A 22,638-nucleotide genomic window follows, 5' to 3' on the forward strand; every position below is an offset into this window, starting at 1 on the left:
GATAAAAAATACATTAGAATCATTAGCTGAACACTCCAACTCCAACTTCACTGTAGGTCGAGGTCTGATGTTGTTAATCGGTCGATTGGACGAGCTTGTGATGAAAGCAGCATTTGGAGCAACTTTTCCACTTTTAATACCGTGGCGATACTCCCTGCGAAGACTTCTTACCAAGGGCAGTAACTCAGGCTGACTCATGGACTGCTCATGGACCAGCATGATCCAGTTCTTCAGATGCGCTAAGTCCCTATTATACCAATCCATCTTGCCATGTGTAGCGTGCAATTTAGTTTTAGGCTGTGAGATCTAATCAATCAATCAATCAATCAATCAATTCAATTGACATAGGTGTCAGTACGTGATGAACATAGACATTATAAAACCACTTTCTGTATTCGTGGTCATAAACTTTGCTTGGAAAAACTTACACTACGCTAAAATGGTTGTAACAATTTATATGTTCACTAAGGAGCGTACATTTCACGTTGAAGTGGTGGCGGAAATTGGCCGTGTTAATATTAATGGGCTGTTTTAAGCAGACATTTTAATTTGCTAAGAGATGAAGTGGTAAATGGCGGCGGCTGCTAAGTGGCAGATTAAGTTCCACTAGCAGTAACCAACTTTCAACTCGGCAATTTAATGACACTTAAATCACTGCGAAGACGTGCAATTAAAGTTAAGATACTTCTCAACGAGTTTTGCAGACACCATTTACTTCTTTAAAATTACTCATTGTACCTTTCGAGTTCGTGGAGAATAGTTGAGGATACCTTTGAAAAGGTTTTTTAGATACGTATTCCTTAAAAATTACTATTTTATTGTACTTTTCGAATTTTAGGCAATACTTTTGAACGGGTTTTGATGTAGATATTTTGTCATTAAGGTAGCATAATTAAGTAAGTAAATATTAAGTAAACATTTTTGTGTTTACTGTAAAACCTCTTTTTTACACTCTGTTAACATTTACATTGAATTCTTGATATTGTCTTGCATACTTAGAAAATGTTTCAGCACCAATATTTAATGTTTACAATAGAAAAGTTTAATGGATGTTTCTAAAGCTACCAAAGTATTTAGTTTTTCATCCATTACAAGAAATATTTTCCAAAAATATCTTTGTCAAGTAAATTTGTTAAAGCCACAAAGTTTAAAATGCATTTTCTTGGCTGTTATACAGAATTGCTCATGAAATGAAAAATCATTACCAAAACCGTAAGAGAACTAAAACATGAAAATCTGCTTTATAGGGTGGAATAATAGTTTACGTTTGGAATAATAATTAAGAAGAAGATAACTCAAGTAAATTAAACTCGAGTGATTTAATTATTCATGTATTAAAATTCATATGAAACATAATATTAAAAGAAAAATAGGTAAAAAAAATCACGAGCTCAGTAGAGCAATAAGTTAGTGATGGTTCAGTAGCGTTGTGTCACCATCGCTCTTTTCAGTTACATTCGAACGTAAAATTTGTGGTTTTATAATGAGTGGGGAATATTATATCAAAGGAAAGTAAATAAACCACCACCGCTGTATGAACATAGTTAATTACATTTTAGAATGGTAAAAAACTTATATCATTCTATGGAAATGTTAATTATGTCATTGTGATATTTCTTTTAGAATATTACACATTTTACATCGATGTTTTTAGCTTTTTTTACTATGGTATAGGTACACACTGGATCAATGCAATAATGCTTTACTATCTTTGGTATCTATTTATAGTTCTTGCTCTATTATTATATCCTTACCAAAATAGGAGTTCCTTTCAAATATTTCAAATGCCTATATTCAGGTGCATAAGTTAATAGGTTAATTAATACGTTATTTTGCGAGTTTTAAGATAGAAAATAAGACAGGAATGACCTTAGATTGTTTGAATCACTTTGTCTGTACACGGTTGTTTTATTTTTCCCAAAGTTTTGTTCCTAATAAATTGTGTAAGTTTAATTAAATATAAAACCGAAAGCCACGTGTCGATTAAAAAAAAAAATTAATCGTTTGATTTTCTCCAAAGTTCAGTTTGTAAACAGAAGTTCAATATATAATTAGATGCGGGGTACGGCCAATCTTTCAAAAAACAAGTTTTATTTACCTGTGTTATTCCGAATATTTGTAACGGTCTGTTTTAAAGGTTGCTAATTTCTCTGTTATTACGACTGCTTGAAAAATTTAAGTTCAAATATGAAAAGCGATAGGTTGATTATACAAAAGCTTGTTTGATTTTACCACTGTTCAGACGGTTTGTAAATTGAAGTTGAACATTGAATCGGAAGCGACTGGTCGATTTTCCAAAGGTTGTTTGATTTTCCAGTCTTGTTCAGACTGTTTGTAAGTTCAATATGAAATCGAAAGGCACGGTCGATTCCCCTTGCAAAGAGTAGCTGCAATCTGGATCCTGAGTTGGCTAAAGGTTTTATCACGCCAGAATAGCCCCGGATGTCTTTGAAGCGGCAACTTTGGCTTTGACGTTATCATTGCCGGCCTGGTGATTAAGCCTCTTTTGATTAAGCTCTCTTATCGCAAAATTACCGTGAAGGCGGCAAATAATAACTTTGAGGGCCATTTTCTCTACTTACCTTTTTCTTTTAAAATCATATTTTTGTATCTGTGTTTTTGTGAAACTTAGTTATTGGTTGGTTTTAATTAGTCTTTAGTGGAAGCAGTTATTACTAATAAGGTATATGAAGACATATTTTATCTTTTTTCGAATTCCTTGTCTTTGGATGCACTCGAGAACTAATTTTTAGTTATAACATTTTGTTCAAAGCCTTTGACGGACGTATAGTCAGTTTATACCTATGCTAAGATTGGTTTGTTGTTTGTTTTAAAAAAGAGGTTGGCGGCCTCTTTTAACCTTGCATTTGCCCGTCCACATAGACTAAGCGCCCGTGCGTGGATCGTTTACAGCAAAGCAAGGAGTGAGCCGGTACAGTACAAAGGTGAACTGTACTGATAAAATGTTATCGGCAGTGACCAGGATCCGAACCCACGACATCGCTGCCCTGGGCCTGAAGTCCGCGACGCTACCGACTGAGCCACCGACTCACTAAATAATAACTTAAATAAATAAATAAATAAATACGGTAACTAAATAAATAATAGTAAATGTGGTAGATACATTTACGGTTTGGTCTTAAGTGTAGGAATCTCTACATAAAATATCTAGGTTTAAAAAGTCTAGATATTTGCCTACAGCAGGGCGGACCCCTAAATACAGGTCGCGGTATGATCGATCACACATATCATTGGAGATTGGGGCGATTTTAATTAGGGCGAATTACTAGAACTAAATGGAATACTGTCAAGTAATCCTTTCTTTCTAATAGAGACCAACTTTTTTCGAATCTAAAGGTGCAGTCTCAAGTTAAATATATTCTTAACTCCCTATCTCTTGGGTTTCGCAAATCACAAAAGTTACAAACATTTGGCCTAGTAACAACACCAATTAAGGACGCTTGGTGGTGCCATAACGCCATTTGCCAGCAACACCATTCGTATTTTTTAGATTTTTTCTTGTCGACCAAAACCAGTATCACCAAATATTGATTTAGGTATGCAAACCTATTATGCAAACCTATTATCTTGAAGGATTTTTACACCCAATTACAAAAACATCGAAGGCTAATGAGACACACTAATGAGGGTTTTTTGTTTTTTCTCTTTTACACACGATAAAAACCACTCTAGCATACTTCGGGACTTTTAGGGTAAGTTTCCCCGCGGATGAGGCGACAAGTCCCCCAATACCTCACAATTCATCGTTATCGTTAAAGACACTAATATTCAGTTGCCGCGATGCACTTCCGGTCTGATAAGACATACTTCCCACTTCCGGTTGGCGCCTCTCCCTTATCACTGACGGCACGCGACCCCTCCCCCCTCTATTTAAACCCCCCTGTCGTCACCCCCTATTTTAAACTCCACTTTGATTTATCAGTATATCGGGGTTGATTTATGTAATGGAAATTTCTCGATTTGGAATTTAATAGGTTTGGGGAAGATTATTTTTTAAAGCTTTATAAAATGTCCTTTTAAAAACTCTCATCAGGTTTTGGAAAGGTTACTTTATTTTCCTTGTACACTCTTCCTAACGAATTTGTAATATTTTTGATCGACAATTATAAAACATAGCATTATAATTATTCACAAATTATATGCTATTTATAAATAAAGGCAGTGGTTGATGAAAACTATCATAGCGATTACATTTTAGTTTTATCTAATCAAAATTCTTTTTCAAACTAATTTCTATATATTTTATAAAAAAAAATACAAAAAAGATTTGTGAGGATTTTTAGGCTATACATTGATGGCACATACTTGCCACTTAAATAATGTGATACATATTATTATGTTTCAAAATAATGTTTATAATTCTTGGTTTTTAATTAGTTATGATGTGACATTTTGGGAAACCGTAATGTGATTCGACTTTAAATATACCATTCCATTTTCTCACCACGTTTAGCAATGTTTAATGAAGTATGTAATAAATTTAAAATGTCACGGGAAAACTGCATAGATGTTTTTCCCTGCATTTTTGTTGATTAATTAATAGAGAACGGCAGACGTGAAGTTGGTTATCATGTTCTCGTTTAATTATAGTGAGAATACGTTATGAAGTATAATATTTCTCCCCGTAAAACTCGTTATGATTTTTCATTAAACAAATTTCGTTTTTTTATATTTACTTTTAAATATCCTTTTCAGTAAACTATTGCATAAAACAACTTACCGTAGTGAGCTATTTTGTTTTGCATTCGAATACAACGTATTTTACAATTTGGTTCATAATATTATTGGCAAAAGTGCTTGTTTTATTGCAGAATTTTAATTGTTAGCCAAAACAACACTATCAGGATTTCCTCGAAGAAGCGAGCCCCAGTTTTGTACATTTCAAGCCTAATTTTATTTACAAGGAGGAGCATGTTTAAATTGTAAATTCCCATAATAATAAATGCATGTTCACATTAAGTTAATTTAAAGTAATTTAAGAACTACTTTGTATGAACAATTATTGCGACGGATTAACTGCCGTATATTTATAGTCTATATTCTAAATAATCCTATAAACTTAATTTTTTTTTGTAAATTCTAAATTCTCGTCAGATACAGTTTTTATTTCAAAATACGTATTTAATCAATGGTATTTAGTCTAACTTGTAATTTACAGTAATTTTAAAATTCCAAAAGTGCAAAGAATACAATTCTAGTGAATATCAAGTTTTATTTCTACCTAATGTCATAGAATATATTCTGAAGTTACTAATAGTAATACAGTAATTTATCCCGGCCCTTCAAAAGTTGCCTGATGCACCATTATCATTAACTTGTTATGCACTTCAAACGAATTAATTATAAAAACACCACTACCCTAAAAGTAATTTACAATTCCATCATCGCGTTTGCCATAGTTTCAATTAATATAGCCGCAATAATTTGTAATTTGCATGTAATTAAAATAAAGTTTTGTTCCCAATAAAGCACTAGCTCTAGTTTTCAATTAGCGTTTGTAGCTTGTCACTAATTTCATTTATTCATTTTGTGTTTTAGTGTGTATTGGTTAGACTTGAGGTTAATGTAAAGTTATTCATTTTGACATTGTTATTTTTTTTCGATAGATGCAGTAACAGTCGTAACGCTTGAACGAAAATTTAGTATTTTTTATTGTGTGGAACAAATATTATTACTTTCACATTGTACTGTGTTAGCAGCTGAAAAATTAATATGGAGTTGTTATTAGTTTTACAAAATACCTTCATAATTGTTAATACAATATGTAAGTGATTAAGAATTTGTTTCGAGACTATTACAACCACTGCATGTATGAACATTCCCTTTTAATATCCCTTTTTAATACTTTTATGAGGAAGGTAAGTATTTTAAAGTACTCTGTGAAATAGCTTTGGGGAAATCTGCGTGTTTTTGCTGACGACGTTGAAGCCTAAAATTAATTCTGAATTGGGTTATGCGAGGAAAGAGCCCATTACATCACATTAGTTTTACTTCAAGTAAAATTGGAATATTGCTGGATACATTATCATGCCTAGAACATTGATTTAGTTGACTTATGCAAGGAAATTCTCCATCACACTCTCGCTTTGGATTAGCTCTACTCAAAATAATATCCGCTGGTTAACGTCATGTAAGTCAAGAACACTGTTTTGCCTAGCTATCAAACTTATCGCATAACAATGCAAGATTATGCCAAACAACCAATCGTTTAGCATCTTTTGTTTCACAAATGGTTTATATTTTACTGGTATTCTAGATACTGTAAGCTACAACTCCGCTAATCCTCATTTCCACAGTCAGATCACGGTAATCGCATTGTAAGGGAGGTAGAACGGGTTCAGTGCACTTGTATCAGAACATTCCAATTAAATGTGCGACACATCCCCAGTTTTATCCAGACTCGGGTGGTTGTCTTTGATGTCTCGTTAAGACCCAAATTGAGGCCCAGCTGATCAACCCTTTAATTATGCCGTGTTTGACACAATGTCTGGCTAAGGCTTAACAGATAACACTGCTTTGCGTTCTACTTGATACTCTTTCATGTTGCAAAACAGTCTGGCTTAGTGTTTTATTGGTGTTAAATTAAATTTGCACTATGAGTACAGAATACTCTAACTCGTACGTAAATTGGGTAGTATTGTACTTAAATTAGTACTGATTGACTACCATAATTCAGTAGACATTGTCCCTTTCAAGATTTTTCGCAGTTGAGAATCGCCTGAACACCATTAAGATGTGATTTTACCCGGTTGATGTACAGGGTGTTTCGACATTTACTATTTTGTTTCCAATTTGTATTACCATTTAAATTTTAACTACTCGAAGTACTTGTAAACTGTCTTAACATCTGGATTCACAGCATAAAAGGAAAGTGTTGTTTTTTGTGTTTGACGCCGTTGGAACCTTCCTAGAGGAACGGTTTAGACTCTCGTCTTGTCAATATATGACAAACATTTTTGGACAGAAACATTATTATATCCAAACAAACATTATTTATATTTTTTTCTAACAAATCGCACCTAAGGTCGAGAATTGTCTTCGCTTAGAATCGTACCAGCAACCTCCAAAACTGAAAAAAAACAATACCACACATAGTTCACAGATATGTATTGCAACCATTCGGATACCCGAAAACAATGCGACAATTATGAAATTGTTATATAGTAGAAACTCGATAATAAGTCCATCATGGGGATGACCAAATAAGACTTGTTGAGGTTTGCAATAACTTGTAATCAAGGGCATTTAAAATGGCACTTTTGTTATCAAATGCCACTTTTTATCGAGGGTCTTATCATTGAGGTTACACTGTGTATTGCATAACAGTCATTTATAAACTTAAATTACACCTTTAGTTCCCTTGCCCTAGTTACCAATCCCAAAGTTCCGGCCTAAACCCCGAATTACAGTTGAAGGGAATACAAAGCTACACCTCACAATTGACGTTATTTCTCGTCTGCTGCGAGAAGAGGGTTTTTAATGAACTTCTACCTAGTCTGTGTCAAAGGCGACACGTCCGTTTGCCTGTTCTCTGCTCACGACAGACAAACTTCATGATTGCGTTGTGGTCTTGTTCGATCCCTCGTTGCGGAATCTACTTTTACTTTCCGTTTCTGTTTATACGTACGGGAAACGTCTTTGTGAATGGAACATTGTCTATTTGTTTGATGATAACCCAATGTGATACCTGTTAGATTTCCCTGTTGCACCGGTTAATTTGTTGGGGATATTTGTTTTTTCCCTCAGTGTACGCTGTAAAAAATAAAAAATAGTTATTTATTTAAATTATCAAAATTTGTATACATTATTTTGTATACCTAACTTGCATTTTTGTGAAGTGTGCTTTGAATTAGAATTTTTTTTTTGGGGGGGGGTTCTAATCATTATAGTTTGACCGGGATAAAATTTTAAGATAATATAGTGGACATTGTCACCGTCATATATTAAGGTTAAGTTTGTATTCAAGACGAGAAGTGATAAATTACAGTAAGATCCTTGAGGGTGGTTTCAAAAACCTTTTGACACATATAAATTTGGAGCTTATTTTGTTTACCTAGGAGGTTACACTGAATTAGGTAGCAAATATATGCATCTATAATATTCCACCTGAGGTTCGTACCGCCAACATTTATTTTATCTTGTAAATCTCTCAATGTATTTTTGAACCTGTCCCATCATATTTCTCCTGTCTCCCCTATACATAACAATAAGGCTACAGGTCGCTATGAAGTCTCGACATCGTGGTATGTTTGTCATGTAGGGTCGAGTAAGAAAAATTGGCATCGTAAACTCTCCCCTACGTACAAATCACAGCCTCCCCCCCGCACCCTTCCACCCCCTAACTACTCAAGGTCGTCCGTTATCTCTCGTCACCTCCCCTCTGGCTGATAACACGTTTCTTCCCTGGTCTTTTAAGGTTATTTATCGCCTCACGTGACCAAAGATTTACACCTGATTTCCCTATTGTCCGCCTTATCGTGTATGCGTGTGATAAAGATAAATGTCCCAGTTGGTTTATTTGAGGTTAATCTTAGATATAAGTTGTACGTATGGTTTTGTTTAGATGGTTGAAATGTATGATTGGTTTGGTAGTACAGTAAAAGTTGTTTTTGAAAATTTGAGGTATTGAGACAATTTGGTTAACGCTAACCGTGAGTAAGATTTTCGATGTCAAAAATGTAGCACCGACGTTCTTTTGTGTTTATTTCGTCATTTAATTACTCTTTATGATTTGACTATGCATATAAAAAATGTATTGTGTTACAAAAGGAACCAAGTGTTATTGGGTTTTTGATTGATACTTTCACAACTAACTGTTAAATTAAACACAACAAAATCTTGCAAAATCTGTAAAAACACCGTAGACAAACCCTAAGATATATATGAAAGTTAAGAAACACGATACCATACCATCCAATTTGTATTATACCTAAAAATTAGTTTACTTATCAGTCATTGAAGATGTTCTCAGAAATTAAAAGAACAAAAATTATTAATAGGGTTAGGTGTAATCAATTAGTGTAATTTTACACAAGGATGGTTGAAATGAAACCAACAGTAGGTTTGAAACGAATACAGTCGAACTTTGAACATTACAACAGTGAAAACCCTTGCCAAATGAATATTTAAGTTGTATCATAAAATGGTTTGAAGCTTGTATTTCAAACATTATCATTTTGGTATAACTAGTTAAAAGTTAATAGTACACATAGAAGCCCCTTCTGTTTACAGTATCGTATATGGCGTCTTTAAATAGCACTCCTAAGTTCGCTACCTCTACAATATGCATATTACTAATAAGCCACACATAAACTAACCCCACAAAATATACTGCAAACCCAAACTTAACTTGTTTAAAAAGCACATTAACACTGTAAAACTTTATTGTATTCTCGTTCATTAAAAAAATAATTAACTTTGTTGAACTCATGTGTGAAATGTAAATCACACTCCTTAGATCGTAGCATTTACCTTTATCCTACTAATTTTCCACAAAACACTGACCTAAACCCACAAAAAATCCTAAAAATAACATATAATACCTTAAAAAATCCCTGAAACCCCAACATGCACTTTTGTAAAAATCACGTCACTACAATGAAACGTTAATTGTGTTTCCGTTAGTTACAAAATCACTTGACATTGTTGACCTTTGCGCACGCACGTTGTAACTCGTGCTCGATAACTGCCTGACTGTAAAAACAATACCGATATAAACGTTTATTGCAGGGGTAGGTTAATTGCCGGCTGGTATTTCGGAAACGGTAGTTAATGATATGAAAATGTTATAGACGTAGTGGCGCCGGCTACGTCGTGTTGTTAACCGCACGGCAACGTAAACACGCATCGGGCACGGGCTGTAGGAATGTACGATGGGGTGGGTTTACAATTGTAAGCTTATAGATTTCAAGTTAATTTATTCTGACGTAAACCAAGGGAGTGTGCCAGGGTACAAAGTATACTGTGTAATCTTGATGTTCCGGAGATAGCGTTGAGTTGGCGAAAATACTTGCCTAAGTTGGATGCCTTGTAGCAATCCACCTTTGAGGCTATTTGAAGTTAACTCAATTAATTTATCGTTATTCTGGTGTACTTAAATTTAGGTGAAACCATCGATTACACTTACTCCCTTATAAAGAATGTAGTTTAAATTTTACATCTATCCATCTAAAAGTTAGCCTCTACGGCCAAATTAAAATACGGTCTACAAAATCTCGGGTTTTAGGATATAGCCGCGTTTTCCAGTGATAAAATACGCCAATGTTCACTACTAAGCCGCATACCAAAGATACTAGAGTTTAATTCATGTCGAATACATCGATACTGACTAATCGTAGTGCTTTAAAACAATGCTCATCGTACAGCATTGGATGCTTATTGTTTTATACACTTTTTGGATCTTCCTCCCGTTCCCTTACAAAACCCTAACATGTTTTTCCTCCGGAACAGATGGGACACAAAGAAGTAGCCCAAATTTAGTAATTTTGTATTGCTGATTAGATGTGTTTAACAGTTGATTTTCTCCTGTTCCAGATCATGTACGCGAGTTTACGTGTGGCAAGATGTACTACCGCACACTCTATCTGGACGAGAAGAGAGATGCTCTCTACGTCGGCGCCATGTGAGTATACACAAGACTGTGTTTGAATACCATTTTTAGTAGTATGTTATTTGAGAGAATATTTTGGCTAAAACCAGTCTTTACTACGCTTCGGGATCTGGAATATAATCCGGATGGGAAAGTAATCAAAACATATCAAGATTAGTATACAAACCCAGTCAAAACTGGAAAGATCTGGTTAGATTCTGCTTCTGTTAAATAGGTACTGATTTCTTTCGAATCCGTTAACCTGTTAATCAACCCGATCGAAAGGCAACAGATTGCAAATTACTGTATACAATTCTTTATGTCAATCAGATAACTTTTCATATCTCATTCTGTAAAGATACATTCAACTATGTTCTATTTCTGTTAAAAATTGCCTTACGGTCCATGTAAATTATTTCTCTACTTGAACATCACGAATTTATTGGTTCTAGCCTACTAGGATAAATGATTGCTCTTATCGTTACTTTCATAGTAATTTGCTCAATACATTTTGACGATGTAAGCACAGTTACACTCTCATGTGATTCCATTGAACCGTATTCAAAGTAGCGAGCCAAGTCCAAGTAGCCAGGGGAAGGGTGGACGTATGCACAAGGGCGGAGTAAGGGTGCCTATCAGATGGAGGCTACCAGAAACATAGTAACGGCCGCGAAGGGATTGCGAGGTCTGAGTTATGGCTGTTCTAATGGTCCATAGTCCTAATGGCGAGGGGAGATCTCAAGTGAGGATGAGACTTTCTAACCCCCCACCCCCTTCCTCACTGTCCTTACAGGGGGGTGGTGTACCGGTACTTAGAGTTTGACTCCGGGAGCCGCAAATATTTACTAATTGAATCCGGGGTTAAGGGATCTAACTTGGATAATACAGTAGTTATTGCCTATGGCTATTGTGGCTAGTAGGATTTTGGGTATGTATATTGAAAAGCCTTCGGGGTTATGGAATATTAGGGGCTTCGTGAGATTTTGGTTTAATGATTTATTTTTAATACTGAAAGTGAAATTTTTGGCGTTTTGCATGATTTGAAGCCTATTTTACTATGTTTTATCATTGTCTGTAACGAACGAAAGACGGTCGATGGTTACGAAAGATGGTCTATTGTCTGTGGCTCCATCCGTAAGCCTAGAACGTGTTTTACCCAAGTTTGACTCTAGGAGCCGCATATACTTATTTAACGGGGCAAGGCAGTTTTAGATCATAGTTTACATGGTCTTTGGCACTGCATGTGAATTTGTAGTGTTAAAAAAGTCTATTATTTTTTTGATAATATATTTAATCAGTAGGCAATAGGAGACGTTGATGGGACGTGCATGTTTTTCTCTTAGTCTTGGGTAGATTTATTTGGTACAGTAGTTTAATTTGGTTTTTTCGTCTTTATAAGAGAATGTGGTTCTTAGCCAGGACCATTTTCGCACAACGATCAAGGACAACTGGTGCCAGTTTCGAACCCAACGTTTAACTGTTTTAGGGATTCCCGACTTTGTCTGGGTTTCTGTTCCACTTGCTATTGTTTTAGCTACTTCTACACGTGGCAAATTAGTTTTTTTCCCCTATAGTACCTAATGGAAAATGTGCGAAAAGATTCCTTTAACGTTTTACAAGGTTAGCAAAATTGACAGTAGTATAAAATTCATCCATCAACAAAAGACCAACCCAGATTGAAACACAATGGCGAATGTTGCCGTGTTCGTGATGGGTGTTTTATGTTCGGTAAGTGGCAGTATCGTAGTATCGCTGCCATTTGAAGCACCCTGTATCGACCAAGCTGTGCCGTGGATGACTCATGGCCCGGTAGTCAGGCGATGCTGTCATTACTTAATAATTCCCGGGGGTAAACACCCCCGGGGGGATATAGAGGGGGGGGGGGTAAATAGCGTGATGGATGCGATCACGGCCAGGTAAATACCCCCCTCCCCCCTCCCCCCGCTGCGGTGGTTCCATTAGTTTTTACTACGAGTGGATCGTCGTTAAGACGATTGTCGGTATCCGCTTTGGATTTAAAAGCCCCTGTTTTGAATGATAAAAGCTGCACTGTTCTGTGCTGTTTGAATGGGGAATTTAGCTGGTTTCGAAGTGAAAATGTGTAGGGGCATAGAATATAGATAATACTATTATTTGTGTTGATGGGTAGCTTGGTAGTAATAGTGTTTGTCTGGTAGTCAGGAGACAGCCAGTTCGATCCATTGCCTGTGGTAAAAGAACCAGCTGAATCTAAGTCACTAAAAAAGTTACCAAAGTATTAATTCAACACTCATCCTTCACTAATCTTTGCCTTAAACCCCTGTTGGGTTGGCAAATAAATTAATCTAAAATCGAATATATAATTTTTGAGAATTTAAACTGTAGTATGCTAGGCCTATCCATTGTTTGTCTAGAGGTCAGTTCCATTAAAAACGTTGTTTTTCCTATATTCAGTAACTAAAATAAATGTCCTTAGGGAAATCGGAATTGGGTTTGGTTCATGAATTAATGTTGTTTTAACGTAAAAGTTCTGTACTGTTGCTGGCTTAACCGGTTAGACTCACTTAAAACCATGAAATGATAGCCCTATCCAGAGTTTATATGGGAGTGTTTACTTCTAGGTCTAGGGCAAAATTGCTGACATGAATATTATATTTTAGATTATAAATAAAAATTGACAGAAATCTAATTAAACTACAGTTGCTTGCCTATTAATCTGTTTAATAAACAGTTCGGAATACTATTTTTGAGTTGATTTACTTTCAGTCATAATTTTGTGATAGAGACAGTTTATCCTTATTTTTCAAACAGGTTTATTAACCAATAATGTGCATTGTACTGGTTTAGCCCCAGAAACGTGTACACTATTTACTACTTTATCTTACGCTTACACTTGGTTTTACAGGGACCGAGTCTACAAGCTGAATCTGAGCAACATCAACCAATCCAACTGTGAAGTAAGTGAAGAATTCTTAGAAATTTGTCTTTGTTGCAAAACTGTTACTAAAAGTATCCTGTATGTTGCAGTAAAAATATAATTAATCTCAAACAGATAACGTAGTGTTATTATAAATAATCAACTTTCTGACTTGAGAAAGTTTTGAAAAACTAAACCATCCTGAATACTAGTTTACTTACAAAATAAAAATTACAACATCGAAGGATTGCATTAATAATTATTTTCTTTGCCTTAAGGTTTTGTTGAATTTACTTTTAAATTATATTTTTAGCTATTACAACAATATAAACTCTATATCAAAGTAATGGAAAGGAGTAAGCAATATCAGCTTAACAATATATATGTATGACTTCAGACATTGTTTTTGATCCATTGATAGAAAATGTATTTACAAAAAAGAGAATTTAAGTTTTCGTTGTTTACCATTATCTAATTCTTTTGAAAATATTGTAAACTCCAGTAAGATGAGACATGCGAGGTACAAATAAATATTTACTTGGTGTTGCATTAAATAAAACAACAATGCGAATGAGATAACAAACACAAATCTAGTCATTTGGTAAACAGACAGTGAGATATTAAGGTACAACTGTAAATTATACTGTTTCTAACACTACTTTGTGTTTGCTCTATGTCATTTAGTAAATAGAGGAATTAATAAAAAATATCTTTGGTACCTAAATATTAAATTTTTTATTCCATACAAGTTAAACTGATTTGTTGGAGTTTGTATGAACATGTTTTACTAATATTTACCTTGTTTTGTTTTTCAGAGAGATTCCCTGACGTTAGAACCGAGCAGTGTGGCAAGCTGTGTGTCCAAAGGGAAGTCTGAAGTGAGTATTGTAACATAAGAAAATAAATCAACTTGTTCACCCATTTAACACAGCAAGCAATAGGCAATGTTAAAAAAGTGTGGTAAAAGTGTTGACTCGTTGACTGTGGTAAAAGGGTTGTTCGAAGAATATTTTCTAAATAACAGGAACTTATCCTTATTTCATGTCACTGAATAGTATAATATTATTTTAACTAACAAGAATGTTTCTTCTGAATATTTCATCACTGAGGTTGTACTATAAGTTTAATCAACAGAAACCTACACTTAGGTTTCAAGTCACTCAATCGTACTTTGACTAAGAAGAAATCCATATGTAGATTTAATTTCACGAATACTTTACTTTACTATTTCTCCTAATGAACACGAGCTATCTTTTGATTTCATTTCATTGAGTCAGACTATATTTTATAATCAACAGAATTTCCCCACTCCAATCACTGCACAAAGCAGTTCTCCAGGTATACAATTACTACTATAATGTCACCTGGAGGTAGGTTTGATTGTCCTCAATGCCAATGCTCTATCATGATATACAACCCATTATGATTAATTATTCACCGGGGTTGTTGTAGATGGACAGCGGTTGGTCCACTGGGTGATACTGCCCAATGTCCTTGTGTCAATCTAGTGTCTCAGATATGGAGTTAGTGAATTATGAAACTATTTCTAAATATATGATAATCGTTTAAAATTGTAAAAACAATAAGATTTTTGAAAATTTCAAACCAATATACAGTGTGTATATTAAGTATTGAAACAAATCTGTATTTTTTAAACCGAAATAGACAGAAATATTCTGTTTGTAGCGTTGACCGTTAGTAAAGGTTATTCCGTAATTTTTTACATTAAAAATATTTTTTAACCCCCCTAACAGGGTAGTGGGTAGGGGGTGGCTTATTTTTTTCAAATAACAACTCCTATTGAGTGAAAAAGCACCCATTTTTGAATAACCACCATTTTGGCTAGAGGTGAGATATCCACCTATTGTTTGTGTCATTGTGTTTCTTTTGACGAATCCTTCAAAATGATGGGCCACTCAATAAGGGTTGCTATTTGAAAAAAATAAGTCAACCCCTACCCCCTACTCTGTTAGGGGGTTATACAATTTTTTGGTGTAAAAAATAGCGGAACCTTTGTTAAGAATTAATGCTACAAACAGAATATTTCTATCTATTTCTGTTTTAAATATACAAATTTGTTTCAAGACTTAATTTACACACTGTATACTGTTATTAAAATAGAGTGTTTCACTCTACATGTTCATAAGCAAAAACAAATGTGACAATTAGGTATAGAGTGGTAGAATTACTATAGTATTTTTCCTGTTCTGTCTGCGAAATTGCAAAGCTCTGAAATGGACCTACGAAAAGTAAATATTAATTGGTCTATATAGAGACACATAAGACCTATTGCATTTACACTTGATTTTTTATATTTCTAAATTCTATCCATTCAACACTTTCAAAATGCTGATCTAAAATCTCAAAATCTCTATCTGTTTGTTTTAAAGAAAGTGAAAAGCTTCAAACAATTAATTACCTTGTTAAGTTATTGCTTTGCTTGAATTGGTTGATTTTCAATTTTAATTTAAATAATCATATATTTCAATTTCAGCATTTTGAGTGCAGAAATCACATCAGAGTGATACAGCCAGTTGGAGATGGAGCGAGAATATACGTTTGCGGAACGAATGCTCACAATCCAAAAGACTGGGTCATATATGTAAGTATTGATGATTTGTTATACATTTAAAAACTTGTCACTTTGTAGGCATTGAAATATACTTGTAAAAATTCAATGACACGGTCATCTTTAAAATTAAAAATGCATCACAATTTGATTTAAAATCTATACGGTTATATTTTTTAAGCTAGTATTCTATCTTAACCTTTCTTTCTGTCAACATTGCCTGATCGACAAAACAAAATATTAGGGACTAATTTTTCCTTAGGAATTGTTTTAAGGGATATTTTTCCGAGGTAGTGGCATGAACTTGTGTACACTTCACAGCAAATGTTTTGTATTTTTTTGGATATCTAATAGAAATTTTCCAATTTTGATGAAATTTAAGTCATGTCAAACAAACATATTTGAGAGGGTTTGCAAAGTTAATCAATATGAATTAGAGTTTTTAACTTGTTAAAAGACAATTAAGTAGTTAAAAGACAATTAATTTTAGAATAGGACATATCTCTTATCTGATGGGATTCATATGCTATAACATCATGGAGTTTTAAGTAGAGGTATTCTTAAATTTGTTATACAATTCATTTATTCAATGTTCTAATCCTAGACTTCCTCTTACTACAAGAAAACTTGCTTTACCATGCTACAGTACCTCTAAACATTCATACCCATTGATTGAAGGTTAAGGTAACTTTTAGTTATTTTAAGTTTTTATTTCACGTAAGGGATTTTTCTGAACATTTTCCATCTAGAAAAGTAGCCAAAACATAGTAAGATTAGGATGTAAACCAATTCGAAACTCAAAATTGGTTGTGTCGCTAGCCTAGTGGTTAGTGTCTCAGACTTCGGTGCGGGAGGGATGGGTTCAATCCCCGGCACATCCACTAAACATTTAATCTCTTGTAACTTCTCTTGTGAAATGCCACTGGCGTAGAAAAAAAATCACAAAAGAAAAACCACAAGAGAAATGTATGGTTGTCAAAGCTCTAAGCAAAAAATCGTGAAAGAAAAAACAATTAGAACAAAACATAAAGGTTTGGAAAACACAATGGTTAGTCTGCGGAAGATGGTGTGTCAAAGCACAAAGACAAAATCATGAGAGAAAAAACAAGTATTAGAAAACATAAAGGTTCAGAAAAACCAATGGACACGTCTGCGGAAGATAGTGGTTCAAGCAAGACAGATACAGCTGTGCCCAGTTTGAACCATCTTCTAACTTTGAGGATTGAACTGGGAACCATTTGATTATGTGAGCACTACAGACTTTTAAAACACCACTTTTGTTACAGTCCAACCTGACGCACCTCCACCGCAGCGAATACGTCCCTGGCGTAGGCAACGGCATCGCCAAGTGTCCGTACGACCCCAGCGACAACTCCACAGCTGTGTGGGTAGAGAGAGGCAACCCTGGGGAACTCCCCGCGCTGTACTCCGGCACCAACGCAGAGTTTACCAAGGCAGACGCTGTCATCTTCCGGACGGACCTGCACAATCTGACCACCGGCCGCAAGGAGTTCAGCTACAAGCGGACTCTGAAGTACGACTCCAAGTGGCTTGACAGTGAGTATTGAATGTAATTTATAGGTGTATGTTAAGGTGTTTGAATGTGGAAAAGATTGGGTTATATATTGGTTAGGTTGAAGGGATGTTAGAGTGGTTTAACAGCAACGGAAAAGTTGTTGGATCCATTAATTGCCTAGTCATAGTTATAGTCAAGAATCGTTATTCATAAGTATACAAAGTTGTGTATGAATAGCGTCAAATAAAGTAAAACTAATGCTTAAACTTAGATACGAGTATAACCATTTTTAATTAATCTAAAGAATATAAGAACATGACTTTTCAATATTCCTTCAGACTTTTTTAAAGGGTTGTATTTAAAAAATTCATGTATGTCCTCAATTGACAGTCTTTCTGTTGAAGAGCTAAAAATTATGATTTTTTATTACAAAGTTATTTTTTGTTGCGTGTGTTGTGGTTATGATTGTTTTCATTAACTTAATTTAAGCTTGAAATTGTTTTTGACAAACCTTATATGAACAGTCAAGAACATATTATAAGCCATAAAAAGTGAGGATTCGTAATTGTTTAAAAAGTTCTTTGGCTTAATCGTTGTTAATCATTGTTAATTGTTGTAAATACAAAATACGGATTAGTGTTGTGTTGACTGATCACAATTCTAGTATTTAAATTAATTTGTCAAAGATCATGAACATTTGTTTGAAAATTTGGAATTGTATCGGAATTTGGATTTGAATCTGATAGAAATTGGTCCTGAAACATTCGTAACACTGTGGATTTACTTCAGATTTCATAAACCTGTCAAACAGTGGCTTACAATAGACAGTGTCAGTCAAAGGAGATTATGATGCAATACTGTCAGTAAGTCAAGACATCCCTTGGCTGATTTGAATAACATGTAAATCAGACATTATCTAGAGACTCCCCAACATTATAGTACCAGCTCCGACTATTATAACTGTAAGGTTACAGCTTAGTGTGGTCTCTTGGTAGTAAGTACTTTAGGATCCTTAGTTGCCATTGGCTGTATGGGCTATTAATTAACAGCTCTGTGTAAGGAATATGTCGGCCTTAGTAGCCTTAGTAGTAGTCCCTAACAAGACTACAAGATCACGCCACTCATCCTTCATTCATTATTTGGGTTAAAATACGCATATAGTGGCGTCTCCATTTTAAATCATTTATATAATTATACTATGATTTGTTCATAGTGCCATTTTAATTTAAACTTTTACAGAAGAAATTTATTAGTCTAAGTTTTATTCAAAAACATGAACTTTTCCTCTGAAGACTCTTAATTTACAATGTACCTTTGCTCAAAATGCTTTTTAGGCAAACCCTTAAGCTCCGGATACTAAATCTTCCGTAATTAAAAGATGAAAGCAGCAGGCGCATGTGCAGTTTTTCCTGCTTCTCATAATCTTATCATATTTTAATCACGCTTAGCAAAGGACGAGGGTGGTAAAAGAATCCTCTTTGGGAAGACCGTTAATTATATCACAAGCCCAACTTTTATAAAAGCCTTTAATTGGTCACATAAATTCCCCTCCCATCGGGGTGAAAAGAGGGTTGAAATCCCTGGTACTTAGCGTACAACCCTGATTACAAGGCCCAACTTCTCACTTGGTCCCCAAATAATTCCCTCCCTCTAATATATCCCTCACATCGGGATGCAGTAGCAACTCCTAATTGCTAAAGTTTCTACGTAAATTAATCGGATTTTAATTATGTGTCTGGAGCTTTCAGTTTGGTAATTTAATATAATAACACTTAGTGACATATACAGAGACTAAATGCAAATATGTTGGTCTTGTTGTTTAATAACTAAGTTATTTGTTGTAAGATTTATTGTAACATTAAAAGATATTTTTTCCAATCCCCTCATATATTCATAACTTTTTTAACTATATATTTTCTAAACATTATTGTGAATTAGTTATTCCATTTATGTTTTAAATGTTGCCAGATTTAGGTTAAAAATAATTTAGTTCAATTGAGTCATTAGCAGTGTATGCTGCTCGGCCTAAAATAATAGTATTTTCCCCTTGCCTAACTTTTCAATCATGCCTTAACTTAATGAAAATTATTTTCACGCCATTCAAATTAGACGTTTTATTGAGACTACAGTGCATTAAGCACAGATTTTAAAAAACAATATCAACATATAAATTTATAAAGAAATTCTTACTGAAATATTTACCTTTGTAAAGTAAACTAATCCAGTGTTAGAAATCTGCTTCTCAAACTCAACAAATGTTTTTCGGTTATGAGACAGAAACGTTTTATCTTGAATTTAATTTAATTTCTAATCAATTACCAACTTAAGGCGTCAGATTTTTAGAGGGAAACTTTTAAGTAGATGTAAGCCAAGCACTGAGTAAGATCTGCATTAAAGTTTGAAACGAGATAACTACTTGACTCTCTCCAACTTTTCCGCCTTTTCCCAGCTTTCCGCTCTGAAATTGCAAATAAGATTTTAAAAGAAAGTTATGCACGGAACTTTCCATTTCGTTTATTTTAAAGTTTGTGAATCTGATTTTGATTTATTCACTGAGAATTGATCAAAAGTGTTGCAGATTGTACTGCAGAATGACTTTTTTCTCTTTTAAATTGAAAACTTTAAACTTTAACTATTTTCATGTCTTTATTCATATTTATTATGTAAAATCGGAGTTGCAATACGATGTTGACAAACTAACAGCATATTTAATATGATGGTCAATCAATGTTCCTAGAAATTCAAAGAAATGTTAAGCAGGATAAGTAGTTTGAAAGATTGAATACAAAACAGGTTTCAAGTTTGTAGTTAATAATGGAAAAAGGTCAACATTGTCTGACAAGAAGACCATGCTTAAAACTGTTTCTTTACAAAAAATAAAATTTCTTTTATGTCACCCACTTAGAATAGAAAAGACAGACTTATTAGTTCACTAAATATGCCTCTCTAACTAGATTTGCTAGATTTGAGATAGGAAACATGCTTAAGAATTTACGCATCAGTAATTACTTAATCACTTAAGTTACCCATACATTTATACACATTGCCCTCGTATTAGCTGACTATAAATGCAGGGTGACTTAGTATAAAAATATCTTATTAGTTTTCAACCCTAATTTGTTTGCAGAGCCGCAGTTTGTCGGATCATACGACATCGGCCAGTACGTGTTCTTCTTCTTCCGAGAGACGGCTGTGGAATACATCAATTGTGGCAAGAACGTGTACTCTCGAGTGGCAAGGGTCTGCAAACGGGACACCGGTGGCAAAAACATCCTCAACCAAAACTGGGCGACCTATCTCAAAGCGAGGCTTAACTGCTCCATTCCCGGCGAGTTCCCTTTTTACTTCAATGAAATACGTGAGTACAAGTTAGATAGTCAACAATTAAGCTGTTTTGTTTCTACTCACTTAGGTTTCAATGTTAAAAATATTTTCATTTATTTTTTCTACTTATCACTCTTTGGAGAGCAAGCTGGCCTTGTAGTGATAAAGTGCAGGACTCAGGTCCCCGAGGACTTGTGATCCTGCCACTCACCAGTGGATTTTATCGAAGTTATAATGCTTCTCCCTAGCTAGGACCTCTTGTTTCTCTTAATATTTCTCTTAATGACAGTAATTATAATTCTCATTCCTATTCCTCTCATATCCCATTGCTTTAATACCATTAAAGGCTCACTAAGGCTCACTGATCATTTTACTTCATTTGGTCTATTAGTTAAGGGGTTAGAGCACAGGATGTCCTCTGGGCATCGCTGTCTTGCGGCTCAGGGTTTAAATCCCACCAATTGTCTTCGTGTGGTGATGCTGAGCCCAAGCAGTTTAGAACCCATAAGCTGTATGTATACCTATTTTGAAAACACAAGGGATAGACAAGGAGAACTGTATCTTTATTGGAGATATCCCTTTACCAAAAGCCTATACATACAGGGTCCACTAAAGATTAGTACAATAACCATACTGTTACTTTTGTTCTACCTGTGTTAGGTGCATGTTAAAGTTAAGATTTACTCATAATTGCTACTCAGTTTTTTCATCTGAATGGATTTTGTGACTTAAAATTAATATTGATAAGTAGATACAAATAGACAAGTTTCGCCAATGGGACACCCTGTGTAATTTATACTTATAGGGTGAACTTAAGACAATAGGGGGTCTATCTAACAAACATCATTGTACTTTGAAAAGTAACAGGCTTAAATTATAAAATTTTAATAATCTTTTATGTATACCCCGAAATTTTAACTCCACCTATTTAATTAGATAAAGTTTACTTCATTCATACATTATTTAGAAAACAAAATGGCATCTTAGATAGGGAGGACATTTGTGTATAAAAGATCCTTAATTAGATCAATAGGATGATTTTTAAACTATATTTTGTTTATACATTTACGAGTATATTTCCTTTGCAGTTATGCAAAAGTTAGTCTTAGTTAATGCTTAGTTTGCATATCATAAGAGTAGGAATATCTCGGACGAGGAAAAGTGTGTCAGTATAGGTGATTTCTTACTACACTCAATTTTCTGAGCTATGGCGTAATCTGTTTGCTTTTCTTCCTTAAATCATCACACAACTCCCCACTGTTGTAGAGAGCATCTACAAGGTGCCAGGAGATGACACCAAGTTCTACGCAGTCTTCACCACCTCCACGACAGGTCTGATGGGGTCTGCCATCTGCTCCTTCTCTCTGGACGACATCCACCGTGTGTTCAAGGGCAAGTTCAAGGAGCAGGCTACCAGCAGCTCAGCCTGGCTGCCAGTCCTGAGCAACAGAGTGCCTGAGCCTAGACCTGGCGAGTGTGTCAATGATACCGAGACTCTGCCTGGTATGTGGACATGTCTTCCTCTACGATGTCTATACATAAGTTAGATTAGACGTAGTAGATTAAATTGGATTAAGTTTCACACATCAGGTTGAATAGACAAAGGTGAAATAGGTAGAATAAAGTGAGATGCCTTTTGTGTAGCTTTGTTACTGACTAAACTGATTTGCTATTTCCTACTATTTATTGCTGAGTCCTACTATTTAGTCTAGAACAAGGACAGT

The 22,638-nt window shown here is 34.7% G+C and overlaps 1 protein-coding gene across 1 annotated transcript in view; it reads left to right on the plus strand.

Moving 5' to 3' along the window:
- Window positions 1-22,638, plus strand: part of LOC129002078 (semaphorin-2A-like) — a 282,280-nt gene that overhangs the window by 246,772 nt on the left and 12,870 nt on the right. Inside the window, exons 2-8 of the mRNA XM_054429609.1 lie at window positions 10,555-10,642; window positions 13,494-13,545; window positions 14,321-14,383; window positions 16,000-16,107; window positions 17,361-17,631; window positions 20,718-20,948; window positions 22,181-22,417. Of these exons, the coding sequence (XP_054285584.1) occupies window positions 10,555-10,642; window positions 13,494-13,545; window positions 14,321-14,383; window positions 16,000-16,107; window positions 17,361-17,631; window positions 20,718-20,948; window positions 22,181-22,417 (1,050 nt within the window). The remainder of the gene's footprint in view (window positions 1-10,554; window positions 10,643-13,493; window positions 13,546-14,320; window positions 14,384-15,999; window positions 16,108-17,360; window positions 17,632-20,717; window positions 20,949-22,180; window positions 22,418-22,638) is intronic.

The sequence above is a fragment of the Macrosteles quadrilineatus genome, unplaced genomic scaffold, assembly GCF_028750875.1.
Source record: "Macrosteles quadrilineatus isolate MER2022 unplaced genomic scaffold, UCM_ALF_1.0 Scaffold_9__3_contigs__length_116548681, whole genome shotgun sequence".
NCBI lineage: Eukaryota > Metazoa > Arthropoda > Insecta > Hemiptera > Cicadellidae > Macrosteles > Macrosteles quadrilineatus.